At 39.1% G+C, this 22538-nt stretch overlaps 1 protein-coding gene across 1 annotated transcript; it reads right to left on the bottom strand.

Moving 5' to 3' along the window:
* Nucleotides 1–2325: 2325 nt before the first annotated feature.
* On the bottom strand, nt 2326–13086 carry LOC132829657 (heat shock cognate 71 kDa protein). Its single transcript, XM_060846997.1, has 8 exons — nt 12877–13086; nt 11573–11778; nt 10148–10300; nt 8387–8942; nt 7720–7922; nt 4939–5137; nt 4066–4298; nt 2326–2523 (listed from the first exon to the last, which is right to left on the bottom strand). Exons 1-8 carry the CDS (start codon nt 13079–13081, stop codon nt 2341–2343), a joined length of 1938 nt encoding a protein of 645 aa, XP_060702980.1. The 5' UTR covers nt 13082–13086; the 3' UTR covers nt 2326–2340.
* Nucleotides 13087–22538: the final 9452 nt, after the last annotated feature.

A 22538-nucleotide genomic window follows, 5' to 3' on the forward strand; every position in this document is an offset into this window, starting at 1 on the left:
AATCCATTAATTCAAACTCTCATGCAAGGTATAAATTCAAAACTATCATATCTTCTTTTGTCCTTCTCTACTCTATACCAGAGGTTGGATTAGGAGATCATGCACTTCCTCTCACCCACTGTCCTGGTAGCCAAATGTCTTAAGATGTGAAAATGCAAGGCAGGAAAACATCAGCTAGCCTTTCATGATACCCAAAATGTGACATTTCTTCAACCTGCTGGATACAAGCAGCAGTTGGCAAGCCAAATTAGACATTGCAATAATGCTAAACAGTTTGCAATTTTAACCAAGCAATGTCTTGGCAATTAAGGGCTTAGGTAGGATCAAATCTGATAAAAGGAGATTTCCCATGAAAGGAATAGAAGAACACGTAATTTGACTTCTGGAATAGGCATATGTTTCAAAGCTAGCTTAAGTTGAACAAACGTTGCCCTGGAAAAAAATTTGAGAACAATAAGTCATTTTGCATGGCTGGGAGGACTCCATTCTGGAGAACCCCTGCAAATTATGAAATTAAAACAAGCTCTGCACTTGAAAGATAAAAAAAAGTTGCACAGACATGGGTTTTGCCCATGGATGTTGGATTTTAATTTTTTTGGCACATAGGTGACCAAAACATCGAAGAACAAATCTACCAGCTCAACAAGCAAGCTTACAAGTGGACAAGGTGAATTTGAGATTTATGATTTCATGGATACTGAAGATTTACAGCATTTATGGGATGTAAATGTCACTGCTTCATCCAGCATTTACCTTCTGTTCTTAACTATTAAAAACAGTTAAGTCAACCCCATTATGGTGAGTTGAGTCAGATACAAGACAGGGTAACAATATCTTTCCCTCAAAATGCTTAAATGGGGGGGGGGGGGGGGGGGGGGGGGGGGGGTAAGATTTCTAGCAGTCAGCTGAGTACTGAGAGTTTGTTTCAGTTTTGAAAAAAAGCCAAAAGTTAGACTGCTGTGAAATTCTGGATCCATTAACAACATTACCATTGCATCAGACTACTAACCCAGTGACATTACAACTACACTGTCAGAGTGAGGGGAACTTGAAATATTTTTAAGATGATAGTTTCCAAACTCCAAAACAGAACCTATAATCCAAAATCAAAATACTCATTTTTATTTCCAGTTAAAGATGAGAAATTCCTTTACTGAAGGTCAGACAGGAAAACCTTTACATACTGAGGGCTGTATATGGTGCACATATTGAAGACACTGATTTTGAGCACCAAGGATTCATGATTCAGCAAGTGCTTCAGCACAAAGGGAGGCAAGAGGGAAGTAATGTGGAAGATAAAAATTGTTTAAGCAGATAAACTTACATAAAATGTCTTGATAGTAAAAGATAGAAACATTTCAGTCAACTGAGCAAACCACTCATGAACTGCTCTGACATTAGAGGATTGGTAGGGAGGTGGAGAATGGAGGAACATTGGTCAAATGAAATCAACTTAAAAGCTTACTATATAAGATATTGGAAAGTAGCTAGTTAAAACACTGATCTTGCTCCTTACATGAAGGATATTTAGTGAAAGTGTCAAATGCAAGTATGTTTAAGTCATCACTCCTTAAGTGAAAGACAGTAACCATACTTGAAATAGTAAGTGGATACAAAACAAAAAAAGGTTGTGTTGCAAAGATATGAAAGCAAATGAGGTTCTGGTCAAGCCAAATTAACAGCTGCAAATACTGGGGAAAAAATTCTATTTGGAACACAATTATCCAATGACTTTGAGCAGAAGGGTCACAAATGAAGGACACCTGCAGTTTTATGAAATTGTATTGAGAAAACCCACCCCTTAGCAATTGAAATCTAGGTTCCCACAATTTCAGACTTGCAATACATTGTTCTATTTAGTTTGATATCCTTTGGTTAACAAAAATTCAAAAGGTAACAAACTATACACATTGATTTGTTGGGTGTGGTACATTTTACTTTATTGGCTAGAAAGAACATGCCCAGAGCTCTTGATGGATCCACAAATTCTGCTGCAAGTATACATGGATCTTGGGGAGTACAGGATTCCATTTAGGCATATGATGTTTAAATTCACTTGAAAAGTGGTTACAAAGTACTGGAGGCTTTAAACTTCAGTGCTGTACAATTCCAACTATCATCTTTACCCAGATGAGATAAAGGTTAAGAGTGAAGGAAAACAACTTCTGGTATATGTATTGTTCTTTTATTAGAAGACAAGTTTTGAACTAGAATTTAAAGATGCTTTTCAGTCTCATGAACTTTTACACCATATTCAGTTACAGTAGTGATACATTTTGCATTCTTATGCAACAGTACATGAATAACATCCAGTTTAGTCTCAGATTCTTACTGTACATTTTAGTCAACTTCTTCAATGGTTGGTCCAGAGGATCCACCTCCAGGAGCAGCACCAGTACCAGGAAAGCCCTCTGGCATTCCACCAGGCATGCCCCCAGCACCCTGATACAATTTGCTGACAATTGGATTACAGATCTTCTCTATTTCTTTCAGTTGATGTTCATATTCCTCTTTTTCTGCAGTCTGCAAAAGAAAACATTTCACAAGTCAGCATACCATTGGGGTAGTTCTACACAAAAAAAAAGTGTTCACCAGTTAGTTAATTGATCCTAAAGCTTAATTTTAATTAAATCTCCAACTCCAGAATTAAAGATACTCCTCTCTAGGGTAACACAAAAGAAACATGTTTACAAGCACTAATTAGACATGCTCTGGTTCATCACTCATTAGAATTCACCCTCATGCTTTTGGTTCAGTGATGCTTTTCAAGATCAGGGTCAAGTCTTTGAAGGAAAATTCAAAAAGGAAAAAGCTGCTCTAGTTCAAACTGCTTAATACTTTGCATACCTAGATATAGGCAATTGCTCGAGTCTGTTGCAGTTAATCTATCCTGAACCAATATACCTTGACTATTAACCTGCCTTTTGCTCCATGTTTTGTGACAACCCTACATAATACTTCAAAGTGAACTAACCTAGCACATGAAAATCACAAGGCCCTTGTGATTTTCAACATAGTGAAAAATGATTTTTCCCACCATAAAGGCCTAGTTGCTAATTTTAGACTTCTGAACTCAAGTATACACAAATCTTTGTACAGTGAACTAAGCATCAACAACATCTCCATTCATCATGAATTTCAACTCAAAACATACTTTGAGACTTATATTCTGGTGAACTTATTGTATGCCCCCAAGGTCAATGAATTTCAGGCCTAATGCAGTCAATAGAATGCATTTTTCAAGCTGCCAAACAAATTTGTCCCAGTAGACTAGAAACACTGCTAAACCTCACTCGATCTAAGTCAATTTGCATTTGTAGGTTATTAAATGCTTTGAGTTTGTGGACTCCATTAGCAGGACAGCTGGTTTGTGATCAGTCTAATAGCAACAGTGTAGTTGCAAATTTTAATTTGCAATTTCATTTCTAATCAGGAGATGCATATGCTGAATTGAGCAAAGTGAATAGATGCTTTGTTCAACATTGCCATTGGATGACCCCCAGTTCTGAACAAGGGTTACACCCAAAATGTTGACTTCACCTGGTGCTGCCTGACTGCTGTGATGGTGATGATGCAGGTAGTGACAAGTTTGTTTTCAAGTTTTCTCCACATACATGGAAAATACCAAAGAATTAAAGTGGAAACTGGCAATTTCCATATTAAAAAATGAAGCACTAACTTATTTCAAGTGGAGATGATTGGCTTAACTTCAAGTCAGGGTCAGAGATTTGAGAAACATGCTAAGATAGGGAAAACAAAAGGTGCTTTTCAGTATACAAGGTTCAAAGAAACAAATTTAAAGGCTTTGCAGAAGAGTTGAGAAAATGTTTAACAAATACAGCAAGTGGGAAAGTCTTGGAGATCATACCTGTTTGGGAGATGGAAACATTGGCAAAAAAAAAAATTACATGGGCTCTTAAAAATAAACTTGCAGGTTACACCAAATTAGGACAGACTGAATTACTTGAAAGGGGAGCTAGCCACTCTGACAATCAAGCATAAACCTTCTTCAGCAATGAGGATTGTTGACGTGATAACCATGCTTAAAAAACAGGATTATTTCACCTGGTTTTTATCCAGCCAGCTAATAACCTCATTACATTTGTCCAAAACTTTCTGCTTGTCATCATCACTGATTTTGCCCTTTAGTTTCTCATCCTCAATGGTAGCCTTCATGTTGAAAGCATATGACTCTAGAGAATTCTTGGATGAAACTTTGTCACGCTGTTGTTCATCCTCTGCTTTGTATTTCTCAGCTTCCTGGACCATACGTTCAATGTCTTCTTTACTCAAACGACCTGTTGACAAAAAAAAGTGATGCAAATACCATCTTAGTTATGTGTTGAGATACGCTTAATCCCATTTACATCTAGCTAATGTCAAGCACCAGAAAACTAGAAGTATTATGAAAAAAGGATTCAAAAAACAAACTTTAGTTTCCAAAAATAAGTGGTACAAGTCAGGGTGATTAGTGCTAAAAAGCAATGGCCTTTTGTCAATGGTCACCTGCAGTACAGACGAAATGGCTGTGATCCATGCTGTCGTTAGACGATGTTACACTAGTCTTTAACACATGCATGAGTATCTTAGTGGACATAAATTTTTCTGGAGTTGATGAACCAAAAAGTTAGCTATCAGAAAGAGGTATTAGACTCAAAACAAGTTGACATCTAAAAATAAGCAATATGATGTTGTCTTTCTTGCAGTTCAGAGGAAAGTGCTCAATGCAGTTTTCCATCAATCTCAACAGCAGTAATAAAAAAGGAGAGAGAGAGAGAGAGAGAGAGAGAGAGAGAGAGAGAGAGAGAGAGAGAGAGAGAGAGAGAGAGAGAGAGAGAGGGAGAGGGAGAGAGAGAGAGAGAGGGAGAGAGAGAGAGAGAGAGAGAGGGAGAGAGAGAGAGAGAGAGAGAGAGAGAGATTCAACACCCAGCAATTCACCTTTGTCATTTGTGATAGTGATCTTGTTTTCCTTTCCTGTGCTCTTGTCCACTGCAGACACATTCAAGATACCATTGGCATCAATATCAAATGTCACCTCAATTTGAGGCACACCTCGTGGAGCAGGTGGAATTCCTGTCAGCTCAAACTTGCCCAGCAAATTGTTATCCTTAGTCATGGCTCTCTCACCCTCAAACACCTAAATTGAAAAAAGATCAAAGTTACACAAATATTCACGAGTCATTTCTAGAATTATGCACATGGTACATGAATTCTTTTGATTTGACAACTAAAGTCGACAGTTAACTCAGACCGAAAAAAGATAGTTAATACATTTGCAATGTAGAAAGTAAAATTAGCTTCGCTTTGTTTAGTACAGCTTGGAATATTTAGCCTGTTCGTTAAAATGCTGTCCCAGATGAGAGTTAACCTTCCTTACAGTTCAATGAAAGGATGTCTCTTGGTATATCATGCTTAGAAACTCAGTATTACAGCAGGCTGATGAACTTGGCTCCAAAGTTGGTACTGGATAACCCAGCTTTCAAAAAGTTAGTAATATCACCTGGAAGGTTTGTAGTGCAGCTGAGACTAGATAAGGACATGGTGACTTGGAGGAAGGAAGTGAGCATACTGTAGCCAGAAAAAGGGCAGAATATAAACATGAGATATTGACAGCTAAGTTGGCAAAATGTTGCCAAGTGGAGTACATGGAAAAAAGTGAAACTCAATTCATTTAAGAACAAAGAAAGAGTGGAGAAAAAAAAAAGGGTAGAGGCAGTTTCTACATGGTTCACTGGGATGATTCATAGTACAAGGGGGTAGAGTAAAGGCTGAACAGGTTGGCACTTTACACAATGCAGTTCAGAAGAGGATCTCACTGGGACAGAGTCATTTCTTTAACTATAAGGGTTATGTTCAAGAACCCCCATGAGCCATGAAATTCATGATTGTGGAGTTGAGATTAAAAAAAATCAGGATTTGCCTTCAGATGATTTTTGTTGCTTTTTAAGTGTGGACAGGTGAGTGTGATTTCATGCTTAGAGGATTTAAAGATTCTTAAGGGATTAACATAATAGTTGCCAAAGAGATGTTTCCTTCAGGATAATCCAGGACCAGTGGCTCAGAATAAAACAGGCAGCAATTTAAGACAAGGAATTTGACAGTTTGTTGTCAGACAACCATGGGGGCAGAGTCCTTGTATTATTTAAAGGTGAAGACAGATTGCTGATTGTCAGGGAAATCATGGGTTACATGTTACAGGGAACATGCAGGAAACTGGACTGAGGGATGTCAGATCAGCCATGATCCTATTAAAATTGCCCAGCACGCTCAAGGGACTGAACAGTTTATTTCCGTTCCAAGTTCTTATGGTTTAACTAGCTCAGCTGCAATGCCGCCACAATAAACAATTTGAAGTGTGACTACTTTATTCCACAACGTTTGGAATTAATTCCAAATGAATGATTAAAAAGATGAAAGCCTTGAGCCAAGTTTTACAGTCCATGACACTGCAATCCTGTTGCTATAAACTGTGTCTTATGATTCTGCTCTACAACCACAAACAGCAGTTCCAAATAAATCTGTTGGATTGTAACCCTGAGTTAGGAGATTTTTCCCACCTTGTCCACCCCAGCCCAACACCTCCAAATCAAAACGAAGCTGAGTTTGACTGAAAACTCAGGTTTGTTATGGTAGTAAGCACTACCCCAGTACCAGATAAAAAAATCTCATGGGTCTTGGTCACTTTCAGAACTATCCCATCGCCCAGTCATATATTCAGATGAACAGCATGTAAACAATCCTTTTGGTGATGACTATGTATGGTAAATCTAGTCCCATTTACCAACACTTAGCCAATATCCCTCAACTCTTTCTATTCATATACCATCCAGATGCCTTTAAAATGCTGTAATTGTACCAGCCTCCACCACTTCCTCTGGCAGCTCATTCCATAAATGCACCACCCAGAGGTGAAAAAGTTGCTGGAAGTCCCCCTCAACTATTTCCCTTCTCACCTCAAACCTCTGCCCTTTAGTTTTAAACTCACTTATACAACAGCTTAAGATGTAAATCTTCCAGCAAATCAGGGTGACCAAAACTCCAAATAGAATTCTAAAAGCAGCTTAACCAACGTCCTGTACAGCTTCAATATGACCTCCCAACTCCTATATTCAATTCCCTTTCCAATAAAGGAAAGCAAATACCTTCTTCACTCCGTTTGCCCATGACTACACTTTCAAACAATTAACCGGCAATCCAAGGTTTTTTTTGGGCAACATTCTCCAGAACCTTAAAATTAAGGTATGCAAGCTGTGCCCCAAAATGCAGCACCTCACGTTTATCTTTAAACTCCATCTTCCACTCCTCAGCTCATCAGATCAATGTTCCATTGTCCTTAACAAGGTCACCTTCTTAGTTGTCCACTACACCTATTTTGATGTCATGTATATTCACAAATTATTCAGTAAATGTATCCAAATTCTATTGGCATCAACCCAGAGCACTGCCACATCTCAGAACTGATACTTTCCCTCAACATGTGTCTTAAACCCATCCGGGTTTCAAGTTCTGCTCCAATACTTGTTGCTTCACCTACCTCTTCAAACTCCTGGTTAAGGTGAGTTTTCATCCATCCGTCAGTTGTCTCCATTTCATTCATCTATCATATTCTACTAACATACTTTGTATTGAAAGTATTAATTGTTGGTATTCATAGACATGTATGCACAAGTATACAGTTTTTAAATTATCACAGCAACCCTTAAAATATTGCATTCTTACCTGGATGAGCACACCAGGCTGGTTGTCAGAGTAGGTGGTGAAGGTCTGTGTTTGCTTGGTTGGAATAGTGGTATTCCGTTTGATTAGGATAGTCATTACACCACCAGCTGTCTCAATGCCCAGTGACAGGGGTGTTACATCCAGTAAGAGCAGGTCCTGTACATTCTCCGATTTATCACCAGCTAAGATAGCAGCCTGCACAGCTGAAAACATTTTAATGTAAATAACTATATGGCACTAATTAGCTCAAAAGTAGATGCTCTAGACAAGAATATTGCTTCATGATTATGATTACAGAAATACCCAAATGCTTTGTTCTATTGAGGGAGATCCCATTTATGGGTCACTCCATTATATCCAAAAAGTATGACTCCATCTAGATTAAGTTACAAAGCTAATGAACTTTCCCCTACAATTATCTTGTAATTAGATTTTATTGTCACCTGTACTAAAGTACAGTCACACACCAGTACAGTGAAAAGTGTACTTAGTGCTAGGTATGGCAAAGGTATCTAGACATAAAATGGCAAAGAAACATGAAAAAAAATTAAACATTTTCTTATTGTACTTAGGACTGTAAAGTACAACGTTGCAGGCTAGAAGTAATTCAAGCACCTAAATCGAAACTTTAGTAAATATTTCCCAAAGAGGATACTAATTAGGTTACCTGCACCATATGCAACAGCTTCATCAGGGTTAATGCTCTTGTTCAGTTCTTTGCCATTGAAGAAATCTTGCAGCAACTTCTGGATTTTGGGAATACGGGTGGATCCGCCAACCAGAACAATGTCGTGGATTTGAGCCTTGTCAAGCTTGGCATCTCGCAAGGATTTCTCTACAGGGTCAAGCGTGCCACGGAAGAGGTCAGCATTGAGCTCTTCAAATCGTGCCCGAGTGATGGAGGTGTAGAAGTCAACACCCTCGTACAGGGAGTCAATTTCAATGCTAGCTTGCGTACTGGATGACAGGGTACGCTTGGCACGTTCACATGCGGTGCGGAGACGGCGAACAGCTCTCTTGTTGTCAGTGATGTCTTTCTTGTACTTGCGCTTGAATTCAGCGATAAAATGGTTGACCATACGGTTGTCAAAATCCTCACCGCCAAGATGGGTGTCACCAGCTGTAGATTTGACTTCAAAAATGCCATCTTCAATGGTCAAGATAGAGACATCAAAAGTACCACCACCAAGGTCAAAAATCAGAACATTTCTTTCAGCACCAACCTATGAGCAAAAAAATTTGCTTTCAGAGCTTAGTCTCCAACATCCCATGAATTAAATTTTAAAAAGCCATTCCTTGTACAGCTGAATTCCACAACTAGTTAGTTAGAATAAAGTCTTATGACCAGCAAGAGACAATGTTACCTATTCATGGTGCTGGACAGACAGTGACACCCATGTTTGTCAGGCAGAATACATCAACTTTGAACGAAGTGACTGATCATAAACCAAGGCATTTCTTCAAACCCCACCTCCATGCCACTGCCTCAATTCAGACATTAACATTCTCTATCTTAGCCTTTATCCAGATACCTTGTTTATTGAGAGCATAAAACAGGAGTTCACTGCAATTTCCCATCCAACTGACCTCCAGATTCTAATTTAATTGGCTTGACTCATCACATAACAAGTCTCAGCTTCTCCCAAAATCTACTTGGGTAGATTGAAAGTTAAAATTTGACCTGCAATTCATTCTTCCTCCATCCCACTTTAGAATCTTTATCCCTTCTCATCTACTTCAGACTTGGATTCTAGCCATCAACATGGAGGTGGGGCAGACAAAGCGATAAGTGTATCTTTTAGCTACCTCAAATTCTACTCTTCAGAAGTGCCTTCAAATTTGACACTCTGGAGTATTGATAGATCAATTAGTTTTGTCTGAAGGATCGCAATTGTGCCTTCTGGCAAGAAGGTGTTAGAGATAATAGTATCAGTAGCATAAACAAAGTCAGCTATACGTCGGTTGTCGGAGCTTCTTGGAACACTTACTTTTTAGACAACCAGTTGGATACCAAGTTAAAACAATTTGGAAGTGGATTTGGAATTCAGTGCTTGAATGGACAGGACAAGTTAAATTTGTATTTGTTCCCACAACAATGATAGTACTACGATTAGTGTGATAAAGATTAATCTGCTTCTCAAAATGTACAATGGGATTTTTCAGTTCCATGTGAAAAGTAAGACATTTCCTAGTATTATTTCACTTGAAAGACAGCATCTACTGTGCATCACTCCCTCAGCACTGATTTGGAGAGCTTAAAAGGCAAGCCTGATTCTGTGGGCATAAGAACACTGATTCAAGCTCAGCATTACCAAGTATTTCATGTCAAATAAGCTCCTGTTGACAGATGGATCTAAAGCTGTTACAACATGCTACAGAGCAGAAAGAACCCCAAAACCTGTACATTATGTAATGTAACAGACCATACCTTTTTATCCAAGCCATAAGCAATGGCAGCAGCTGTTGGTTCATTAATAATACGGAGAACATTAAGACCAGAAATTGTTCCAGCATCCTTAGTTGCTTGGCGTTGAGAATCATTGAAGTAAGCAGGTACAGTAATAACAGCATTGGTGATAGTCTGCAAGAGTGAGAATACTTTATCAATGACATTCTCTCATTTGGGAAGTTTGCTTCAGTTTAAATGCTTGAATTAATCTTTAGCCTGTACTATCCTAAAAGTAGGAAGTTAATTTGCTTTATTTTCCCACATTGTACCCAAGATTTTTTTTTAAACCCAAATATCTTTGTTCCCAAGATGGGTCTAGGAATGGCAACATTGTACACATGTACTTCTGTACAGGACAAACTAATTCTTTAAAGTATTGCCATTCATAACTTAAGGTTGGTTCATTTGTGTAATGAAAGCACTTTCATGAGCACAAACATTGTGGAACCTTGCATCCCTATTCAATTACCAACTGCTTTCTACACAGCCTATTTATTGATGTTCATTTTCTACCTCAAGTTACACCCAACCTACTAGCTGTTCCTAGTTTCCCTAAAGTACTCCTTTATTGATTACTTGATGAAGTATAAATTTTAACAAATCCAATGTTTAAAAACTTGAATTTCCCACCTTTGAGTACAGTTAAGTGTTCTATTTATATATTAACAGCTATAATAGACACTGATTAAGAATGACTCCTCTTTGCTTTAAAAAGTTATTCATCCTTCATATTTTAAATCCTTCACATTCTGTTACCCGAAACAGAAAACTTCAGCTTCTTTCATGTCACTTTCCACACTAGATCTCTTTCTCCTGACAAACCAGCCCTCAACTGACTGCTTGCCCTACTGTTCCCAGTCTAGAATCTAGACATGGGAGACATGTTTTTACACGTCAGATATATTATGGGACTCAAACCTATACCCTCTGGCTCAGAGAGATAGTAGCAATGTTCATGAACTCTTGACCTCAATTCCCAAATACCATTAATATGCTCTTTGCCAGCTGAATGGCCAGATTTCAAAGCATTCCCTTTTAACTTCCACTTTGACCAGAACAAAATGCTTTTAAATATAACATTAAGAAAAGGCAATTTTAGTAAGTCTAAATAAAATTTGTCTGAATCATCAAAACTAACATTGCATGTTATGGCAAGTATCTATAGGTGACCAAAATAGAAACTCTCGGATTTACTGATCAGTGTATGGATGTAACTCAATCCCATTTTTAAAAGACATTATTCATTATAAATTGCAAGTCCACTTTAACTGCTCACCTGCTTCCAACCAATCATTAGTCCTCAATTCAACCATATGAAACAAAGCAAATATTTTTAAAAGTTAGGTTCAGAAGTGGCCAGGAAAAGCAATACCAAGGTAGGGTTTATCACAAGTTGTTACACACCTTTCCAAGGTAAGCTTCTGCAATTTCTTTCATTTTTGTGAGCACCATTGAAGAAATTTCTTCAGGGTAAAAAGATTTGTTTTCTCCCTTGTATTCCACTTTAACCTTGGGACGACCTCCATCATTTACTACATCAAAAGGCCAGTGCTTCAAATCAGCCTGAACTACAGTGTCTTCAAATCTGCGTCCAATCAGGCGCTTGGCATCTATTAAATTCAAATCACATTAGCCAGATTAAAACAAAATTATAATAGATCACTTAGTGTGGAAACAGGCCCTTGGGCCCAACAAGTCTACATGGATCCTTTGAAGAGCAACCCACTCAAATCTATCCCCCTACATTTACCCCTTCACCTAACACTATGGGGCAACTTAGCACGGCCAATTCACCTAACCTGCACATTTTTGGACTGTGGGAAGAAACCGACGCAGACACTGAAAACGTGCAAACTCCACACAGACAGTTGCCCAAGGTGGGAATTGAACCCAGGTCTCTGGCGCTGTAAGACAGGAGTGCTAACCACATAAAATAACCATTCTTCCCACACAGCAATAAATCATATCAGGATTCTTGATAATAGCTTGGGCAGCAATGCATTAATCATCGAACCCCTGCAGTGCAGAAAGAGACCATTCAACATGCACTGGCCCTTTCATAGTATCCCACCCACCCCATACCTATAATCCTCCATGGCTACCTAAAACCATGGCTAACCCACTGAATTTGCACATCCCTGTACACTACAGGGCAATTTTTAGCACAACCAATACATCTAATGTGCACATTTTTTTTGAGCATGGCAGGAAACCACAGCATCTGTAAGAAATCCATGCAGACATGGAATGTGCGCAAACTCAATACAGGCACAGTCAGCCAAGGCTGGAATCAAGCCTGGATCCCTGGACTCGAGAGGCAGCAGTACTAAACATCAAATAATGGCTGACATAGGTGGCACAACGTGGGGTCTAATAATAAACCAATCTTTAATCCCACCCACATGACACCCTTCTCTCAAATCAGGGAGATGAACACTTGCGCTAATGCCCTAATAGATGGAGTTAAAAGTAGCAAGTGTTGAATCAAAGAATGGATGGTGTTACCCAGACTGCATTGTTTTAAAAGAGTGATGTCTACCCATTAGCTTGATTGTTAACTCCAAGTTAAATCCAATACTTGGAAAGGTTAGAGACAGACTAAACTATAATTTTATATCAGAAACAAGATGCATCTTGTATTGCAGAATCAACACAAAATAGGAAAGACTTCTTCCTGGTATCAATGTCACTTCTTTTATAGAACTCACCAAAGATTGTATTGGTTGGGTTCATTGCCACCTGGTTCTTAGCTGCATCACCAATGAGTCTTTCAGAATCAGTGAAGGCAACATAGCTTGGTGTGGTTCTATTGCCTTGGTCATTGGCAATAATCTCAACTTTGCCATGCTGGAAAACACCTACGCAGGAGTAGGTTGTCCCAAGATCAATACCAACAGCTGGTCCCTTAGACATTTTGTCTGTAAAAAGAAAGTTTGAACAATTGTTGCTGTTTCTTCAGTTTTGATTTGATAAAAGGTATTCAAGATCATTAGGGATCTGGACAGAGCAGAACAAGGATGATTTAGAATGCAAGATTGATCAGACACTGAAAAGGGATAAACAAAAACAAGGTGAATACCCCATGATTTGCTACTTAGAGCTGGCACAAATTCAAACTAAAAGGTTCTCTGTGCTGCAGTAATTTTGATTTAAGTTCATTAAAAAAGTTAATAGCTAACAGGAATCAAATATCACTAATCTTAATTAATGACATACTTAAGAGATTACATATTAGTTTCACACTCTACCCTGCTTTAAGAAAAACCAAGTCTGCAGACCTATCCATATCAGCCTCATCCAACCATTGTACAACTGAATGATTTACCAAGATGAAATCAGTGAACAAGACCTTGATTTCCTATTAGTATAGTATTATACATTAAATAATTTTTCCAGAACTAGATTTCCAATTGGTGGTGATAAACTAAGTTTTCTAATCAGTGACTTTTTAAAAAAAAACTCATAAAAGTAATTGGAATATAAGTGTGGGATTTGTTTGGTAAAATTAAAAGCAGAGGAATACATTTTGAATAGTCTTAAGTCATTGAACAAGTGACAATTAATTGCTGAATGGGGCTTAACTCCTGTGGTTCTTGTTCAGTATCATCTAAATGTACATGTAACATATCGGAACATCTATGCAGATAATGCACATTAACATGCTGCTCGTTTGCAGTTTTTAAATTGGATTATATTGATTTGGAGGGTAAGTCAAAGACAGAATGCGCTGCTTAAAACGTTCCAAAGTGAGACAGGCATTAATTACAGCTCTCTCCCCCCCACTACTTCGGGTTATAATCTTTATGTGAATTTTAAAAAGCGATTCCAAATCTATGATATACTTAGAATATTTCACACAAGGCTGGGTTGAAACGATTAAGAATCATTTTTGGTGACGTTAAAGAGACACGCTTAAATGTTGTTTTGTGAACAAGTTAGCTGTAACAAAACCCATTTACTTAACGGACGAATAAAGTGAAAGCGTTCGGAGATCGACAATATTTGGATGAAAAGTGGTGATTCGTTATCACAAGTTTCGCGAACGAATTGTTTTATTAGAACAAAAAGCATACCGCGTATTAGATCTAAACTGTCGATGACAAAAAAAGGCTGATCACTGAAAGATCAAACAAAGTGCTTAAAAACCCGTAACCAACTTATCAAACTGCGAGGATCCTTAAAGCTTAATTAAACGTTTTAAAACAAAAAGTATTACACAAATTCACATCAGTGTGGCTAAGAATAAAAGTCTGGCTCATTGAAAGATGCTGCAGGATGCAAGATGCTGCTGACATCAGGATTATTTTTTCCACAGCAAAGTCACCTCCTCACCTTCACAAGTCCGCAACAGCTATAACTAAATAATTTAAACCGTCACGGGCGAAAGAAACCAGTTCTTTGTCAATTGATTATTTATAAGAATAACATATGTACGCGCAGGAAAAGTCAAAGGACCGTTATCTAGAGAAAAAAATTATTTAACAGCCCCATTATTGACGCACCCCATTTGGAGATGAGCCAGCAAGAAACAATACTTACTCTCGTTGGAAAAACAATTAAGAAAAAGCAACAAACTACAACTCAGCTTCTTCAAGTGAACAAATAAATGCTACCACTGCTCTACCGGCTCACACTGCAGCTCATAGCGTTTTTTCTTTTGCCAATCACCGCAGAAGCTTCTGGAAAGAACCGGAACCTTCCAACCAATCAGGAGCGCGCTCTCCGGCCACGGCGTCACAAGATCCCGCCCCTAATTGGCACCCAATGGCCAATAGGAGGGAGCGCCCGCCCTCTTTCCCCCCCCCCCGTTCTTGGTGCTGAGCGGGTTCCGCGGGTTATCCCCATCGAACCGTCTGGAAAGATCCAGAACTTTCGCCTCAATTAGCTGAGTGGGAACAAAGAAAAGGAGCTTGAGCTAACCCAAATATTTCTTCTGCAAAAATAAATTATATTGGAGAGGTTTCTCATCTACCTCCCTCCTCATTCGAAGGAATGAGATAAGCAAAACCTTATCTAAATAGAATGAAGTAACGCTGATGTTGGAATCTGAATCAAGAGCAAAAACATTTTCCATTAATTTCTGATTTTTTATGTTGGCAAGCAAAACACATGTTTGCCGGATTGGATTTTTAGTTGCCTCCGAAATCAAGGAAATTTCATATAATAATTGTACCATTTTAAGGTATGCTCCACCAGCTCTGACCAGTGCCAGACTTTAAATGGTGCAATTATTGACGACTTTAATTCTATATGTGTTATATTTCGAAACTTTACCAGCTCCATCTTGAGCAGTCTCACATTTTAATGCTTAGCTTTGAAGTCATTCTGGTTTTGTCCTCACGTTTAGCTTTTGTAGCTGCATGACACTCATTTTAAAAGTGTCTCACAACTCTGCCGTTTCCAAGACAGAATGAAAATCGAGGTGGACTACAGTTCAAGGTGATGACATTAGACCAGGGCGTCGTTAATAGGATTGAATGTGAGATTACGTTTGCAGTTTCAGAGCCTGTGATATGTGATTAACAAGTGAAGCCTAAGGTGCACTCTCTTCAAAGTCGACTGGCAAACGCAGACTGATCTTTCACATGGAGAATATAATACAAAAATGGGATGCCTTGTCTTAATAGAAATGCAATGATTGCCAGTACCACCATCTAGATTGAACTGAAACTGATACCAGAAAATGTGTGTACCTACAGCAGCCAGTAGGCTTCAGTCATCAGACCATGTGGACTAAAACGATTTTACTTGTCTTGGATTCTGATATAGGTAGCTGCTGCTTCTCCCCTGCTGAAATGACGAATCACCTGTCTTGCCAATGCCAAATAGCAGATTCAATGTTCCAACTTAAGACTCTCAAACAATGTTGTTCTTAATTTATTTGTTTTTTTTCCCTTGCTTCTATCCAGTTCTTTTAATTCCAAAAATGGGCCTATTAAAGTCTGGCATTCAGTTCCATCTACAGCATCTCACCACAGTATGAATATTTTGGCACTGAATATTTACTTCAAGCGGAACCAGACATTCAACGATTGAGCAGATTACTGTTCAGCCAGTGCAGCTCTCACTCAATATCGCATATAGGGTCATAGAAATGTACAACATGGAAACAGACCCTTCGGTCTAACCAGTCCATGCCGACCAGATATCCCAACCCAATCTAGTCCCACCTGCCAGCAACCAGCCCATATCCCCCCAAGCCCTTCCTATTCATATACCCATCCAAATGCCTTTTAAATGTTGCAATTGTACCAGCCTCCACCACTTCTTCTGGCAGCTCATTCCATAAACATACCACCGTCTGTGTGAAAAAGTTGCCCCTAAGGTCCCTTTTATATCTTTCCTCTCTCTCCCTGAATCTATGCCCTCCAGTTCTGGACTCCCCGACCCAGGGAAAGGACTTTGTCTATTTATCCTATCCATGCACCTCATAATTTTGTAAACCTCTAGAAGGTCACCCCTCAGCCTCCGACGCTCCAGGGAAAACATCCCCAGCCTGTTCAGCCTCTCCCCATAGCTCAAATCCTCCAACCCTGGCAACATCCTTGTAAATCTTTTCTGAACCCTTTCACGTTTCGCAACATCTTTGCGATAGGAAGGAGACCAGAATTGCACGCAATATTCCAACAGTGACCCAATCAATGCCCTGTACAGCCGCAACATGGCCTCCCAACTCCTGTACTCAATACTCTGACCAATAAAAGAAAGCATACCAAACACCTTCTTCACTATCCTATCTACCTGCGACTCCACTTTCAAGGAGCTATAAACCTGCACTCCAAGGTGTCTTTGTTCAGCAACACTCTCTTGGACCTTACCATTAAATGTATAAGTCCTGCTAAGATTTGCTTTCCCAAAATGCAGCACCTTGCATTTATCTGAATTGCAGCTGAAAATGTGTTGCTGGTTAAAGCACAGCAGGTTAGGCAGCATCCAAGGAATAGGAAATTCGACGTTTCGGGCATAAGCCCTTCATCAGCCCTTATGCCCGAAACGTCGAATTTCCTATTCCTTGGATGCTGCCTAACCTGCTGTGCTTTAACCAGCAACACATTTTCAGCTGTGATCTCCAGCATCTGCAGACCTCATTTTTTACCCGAAGATTTTATCTGAATTGCACTCCATCTGCCACTTCTCGGCCCATCGGCCCATCTGATCAAGATCCTGTTGTAATCTGAGGTAACCCTCTTCGCTGTCCACTACACCTCCAATTTTGGTATCATCTGCAAACTTAATAAGTGTACCTCTTATGCTTGCATCCAAATCGTTTATGTAAATGACAAAAAGTAGAGCACTGATCCTTGTGGCACTCCACTGGTCACAGGCCTCCAGTCTGAAAAACAGCCTTCAACACCACCCCTCTGTCTTTGACCTTTGAGCCAGTTCTGTATCCAAGTGACTAGTTCTCCCTGTGTTCCATGAGATCAACCCTTGCTAACCAGTCTCACATGGGGAACCTTGTCGAACGCCTTACTGAAGTCCGTATAGATCACATCTACTGCTCTGCCCTGATCAAACCTCTTTGTTATTTCTTCATGATTTCCCGCGAACAAAGCCATGTTGATGATCCCTAATCAGTCCTTAGCCTTTACAAATACATGTACATCCTGTCCCTCAGGATTCCCTACAACAACTTGCCCACCACTGAAGTCTATAGTTCCCATGCTTGTCCTTACTACCCTTCTTAAAGATTGACACCACATTAGCCAACCTCCAGTCTTGCGGCACCTCACCTGTGACTATCGATGATACAAATATCTCAGCAAGAGGCCCAGCAATCACTTCTCTAGCTTCCCACAGAGTTCTGGGGATTTATCCACCTTTATGTGTTTCAAGACATCCAACACTTCCTCCTCTGTAATATGGACATTTTTCAAGATGTCACCATCTATTTCCCTACATTCTATGTCTTCCATATCCTTTTCCACAGTAAATACTGATGCAAAATACTCGTTTAGTGTCTCCCCCATTTTCTGAGGCTTCACACAAAGGCTGCCTTGCTGATCTTTGAGGGGCCCTATTCTCTCCCTAGTTACACTTTTGTCCTTAATGTATTTGTAAAAACTCTTTGGATTCTCCTTAATAGTATTTGCCAAAGCTATCTCACGTCCCCTTTTTGCCCTCCTGATTTCCCTCTTAAGTATACTCCTACTTCTTTTATACCCTTCGAAGGATTCACTCGATCTATCCTGTCTATAAGGTAAAAACAATGACTGCAGATGCTGAAAACCAGACTCTGGATCAGTGGTGCTGGAAGAGCACAGCAGTTCAGGCAGCATCCAACGAGCAGCGAAATCGACGTTTCGGGCAAAAGCCCTTCTTTATTCCTGATGAACCACTGATCCAGAACCCTATCCTGTCTATATCTTACATAGGCTTCCTCCTTTTTCTCAACCAAACCCTCAATCTGTTTAGTCATCCAGCATTCCCTATACCTACCAGGCTTTCCTTTCACCCAACAGGAATATACTTTCTTTGGATTCTCATTATCTCATTTCTGAAGGCTTCCCATTTTCCAGCTGTCCCTTTACCTGCGAACATCTGCCCCCAATTAGCTTTTGAAAGTTCTTGCCTAATACCTTAAAAATTGGCCTTTCTCCAATTTAGAACTTCAACTTATCGATCTGGTCTATCCTTTTCCATCACTATTTTAAATCTAATAGAATTATGGTCGCTGGCCCCAAAGTGCTCCCCCACTGACACCTCAGTCACCTGCCCTGTCTTATTTCCCAAGAGTAGGTCAAGTTTTGCACCTTCTTTAGTAGGTACATCCACATACCAAATCAGAAAATGTTCTTGTACACCTTTCACAAATTTCTCCCTATCTAAGCCCTTAACACTATGCAGTCCCAGTCTATGTTGGAAAGTTAAAATCCCCTACCATAACTATCCTATTATTCTTGCAGATAGCTGAGATCTCCTTACAAGTTTGTTTCTCAATTTCCCTCTGACTTTTGGGGAGTCTATAATACAATCCCAACAAGGTGATCATCCCTTTCTTATTTCTCAGTTCCACCCAAATAACTTCCCTGGATGTATTTCCAGGAATATCCTCCCTCAGCACAGCCGTAATTCTATCCCTTATCAGAATCTCCACTTCCCCCTCCTCCATGCTGTACATCTCTATGACTCTTGCCTCCCTTTCTATCCTTCCTGAAGCATTTATATCCGGAACATTAAGCTGTCACTCCTGCCCATCCCTGAGCCATGTTTCTGTAACTGCTATGATATCCCAGTCCCGTGTTTCTAACCATGCCTTCCCTGTTAGGCCCCTTGCATTGAAATAAATACAGTTTAATTTATTAGTCCTACTTTGTATCTGCCTGCCCTGACTGTTTGACTCGCTTCTGTTCTCAACTGTACCAGTCTCAGATTAATCTCTTTCCTCACTATCTCCCTGGGTCCCACCACCACCCCTCCCCCACCTTACTAATTTAAATCCTCCCAAGCAGCTCTAGCACATCTCCCTGCCAGTTTATTTAGTCCCCTTCCAATTTAGGTGCACACCGTCCTTCTTGTCACTTCTGCCCCAAAAGAGATTCCAATAATTATTTGTTAAAATCAGTTTATGTACTTTTATAAGATTTATTTCACATCGTAAAACTGATAAACCAATGATTTTTTTTCTTGCCTTTCTCATAGTCAAAATTTCAGTTCAGTGGCAACAATTGCTCTCTCAAGTACCCCAATATCTAACTTTTACTATCTTTTATTTGCTTGAAAATAGTATAATCCAGATGTATAAAAATGAAAGGTAACTGGACCTGAAACATTAACTCTGATTTTTCTCCACAAATACTGCCAGACCTGCAGAGATTTTGTAGGAATTTCTGTTTTTGTTTTTGTATAAAAATGACATCCATTTTGTTACCTGAACGGAGCACTGATGTTTTTCGATTATATAGTTCTATAATCTTCGAAGGTAGTTCAAGTATATTCATCACTTGGTGAGAGAAGGCCGAACGAAAATAGCTTTACTGTTTTAATTCATGGAAAACTGAACATATGGAACACCAGGTTTGATCCGACTAAGATAACTTGATCAGTACATCTTCATATTGTGTAATAATGCAAAATAAAGAACATGCCATGCAAGATGATGCTAACTTCCAACAAAACTTGGGTTCAACAAAAAGTCTTGTAACTATCTCTTTTAGAAACCTGTTTGACTTCTATCTCTGATTTTTAAAATTCCTTTGTTAATGGCAATCAAGGAACCAAAAGCTTTCAAAGATGTGTAGGCCTCACTTTACAACTGTCAAGTATGTGAAAATAAGATATTTACTATCTACAAGAAGCTTAAGATATCATCCACTTGAACTTGTTCCAAAATTCAATTCAGTTATGTTAACATTATTGAAATGAAGAATACTACCAAATGCTAGAAATTTGAAATAGAAACAAAAAATGCTTGCAATATTCAGCAAAGTTCAAATGCAAGTATTATACCCATATCCATGCATATACCCAGAAACTGGCTATGCATACCTATTTTTACTTCCATAACAAAAACAGCCCTGAATGTGGTGGGACATTCTCTCTTTAGCACCATACCTGAGTGTTGTGCTGTTAGAATGATTGAGAGGTGCTGGTGTTGGGGTGGGCAAAGTTAAAAATCATACAACACCAAGTGTTAGTCCATCAGATTATTTGGAAGTACTAGCTTTTGAAGCAGTGCCTCTTCAGGTTTTCATTCAGGCTTCATCTGGGATTTACAGAATCTTACATGGATTTATGCAGTTTTTGAGAAAAATAAAGTGTAATTCTGCAGGAACAAATTCACACCACAAACCTACGTGTGTGTGTGTGTGTGCAGGGGAGACTGAGTGAGTGTGCGATTGTGGGAATGTGTGTGTCTGTGAGAGAGTGTGTGTATGTATGTGAGTGTAATGGGGTATAAGTCTGTGAGAGGATGCGTGTGTCGGTGTGAGTGTGGGGGGTATATGTGTGAGCATATGAGAGAGCTTGAGAGAGGGTCTACACGAGTGTGTGGATCTATAGGAGTGCATATATATGTGTGAGGTATGTGCACTTGTATGCGTGTGTGTGAGAGTGCAGTGGAGTCACCTGTAGTGTGACATAAACCCAAAGTCCCGGTTGAGGCCATTTCCATGGATACCAAACTTGGAGCTATGAACCTACACTCCAAGGTCTCTTTGTTCAGCAACATTCTCTGTAAACCCCACTTTAGAAGTAGAATCAGTCTGACCTAACATTGGGACGCAGACAGGCTTTAACCTCACACTTTAATGCATTATCTTAGCTGAGATGGCATCTATTGTTAAAGCTGTCTTGAGAATGTAACTTTAAAGAAATTTTGAGATTTACATATGAAGGAACTGAAACTAACATGATCATTCTAAAAGATGAAAGACTTAAGCTATATTTGTTTAATATTAAGTTCCATGACACTGCAATCCTGTTGCTATAAATTCTGTGTATTATGATTCTGCTCCGCAACCACCTGATGAAGAATCAATGCTTCGAAACCTAGTGCTTCCAAATAAACCTGTTGGACTATAACCTGGCGTTGTGTGATTATTTTTTACTTTGTGCTGCTAATAGATTGACTCAGTATGCTTTGATCAGATTTGCTTCTACACTTGCCATAGCTGTTGCTAATAAAAGATTTTCTAATTTCTGTCAGTTGCATGCGTGAATTCTTGCAAGATGAGGAGCGATCGTCAAAGATGCAATGCATCTTCCACCAGCAAAAACACTGAGGGAAAGCTTACTGCTCCTATCCATTAGTGCAAGCAGTGAGGTAAAAATTGTCCAACGGTAGAAGAAATCGATTCTGAAAACATGCACTTGACTATATCAATGAGGAGGAAAAGGAGGAATCCAAAATATGACAGCGTTGTTAGAATACTGGAAGAGCTTAGACTGACCCTCTAAGATGTGAGTGAAGTATCAACTGAAATGCAGTGGACAGAGAGCCTGCCAGCACTAACAAGAAAGGACTGTTGCTGGCATGTGGGAAACCCAGCTCTCTAATGTGTATTTCTATCAACAAGATGGCTGTGGTATTTAATAAATTACTCATAAAGAATCAAGAAGTTATTTTTCCCCAGCACTGATATCTAACACTCAAGTGAGAAAAATGCAAAGTAAATATATTTTTTAAAGTATTTTAAAAATTGTATTTAATGTGCAAATAGCAATAAATATAAGTGCAACTGTTAAGTATATTACAAAAACATTTTTAAAAACTTCACATTTTTAAATTTGGAAACAAAACTTAAAAAAGAGATTATTCACATTTGGTAAACAGTTGTAAAATTTTCTACGAACATTATATTTTGAAATAAGTGCCACAAAGGCAACTGTTTTATGAAATGTCTTTCAAAAAAATTTAAAAATCAAGGCA

The sequence above is a fragment of the Hemiscyllium ocellatum genome, chromosome 29 (assembly GCF_020745735.1).
Source record: "Hemiscyllium ocellatum isolate sHemOce1 chromosome 29, sHemOce1.pat.X.cur, whole genome shotgun sequence".
NCBI lineage: Eukaryota > Metazoa > Chordata > Chondrichthyes > Orectolobiformes > Hemiscylliidae > Hemiscyllium > Hemiscyllium ocellatum.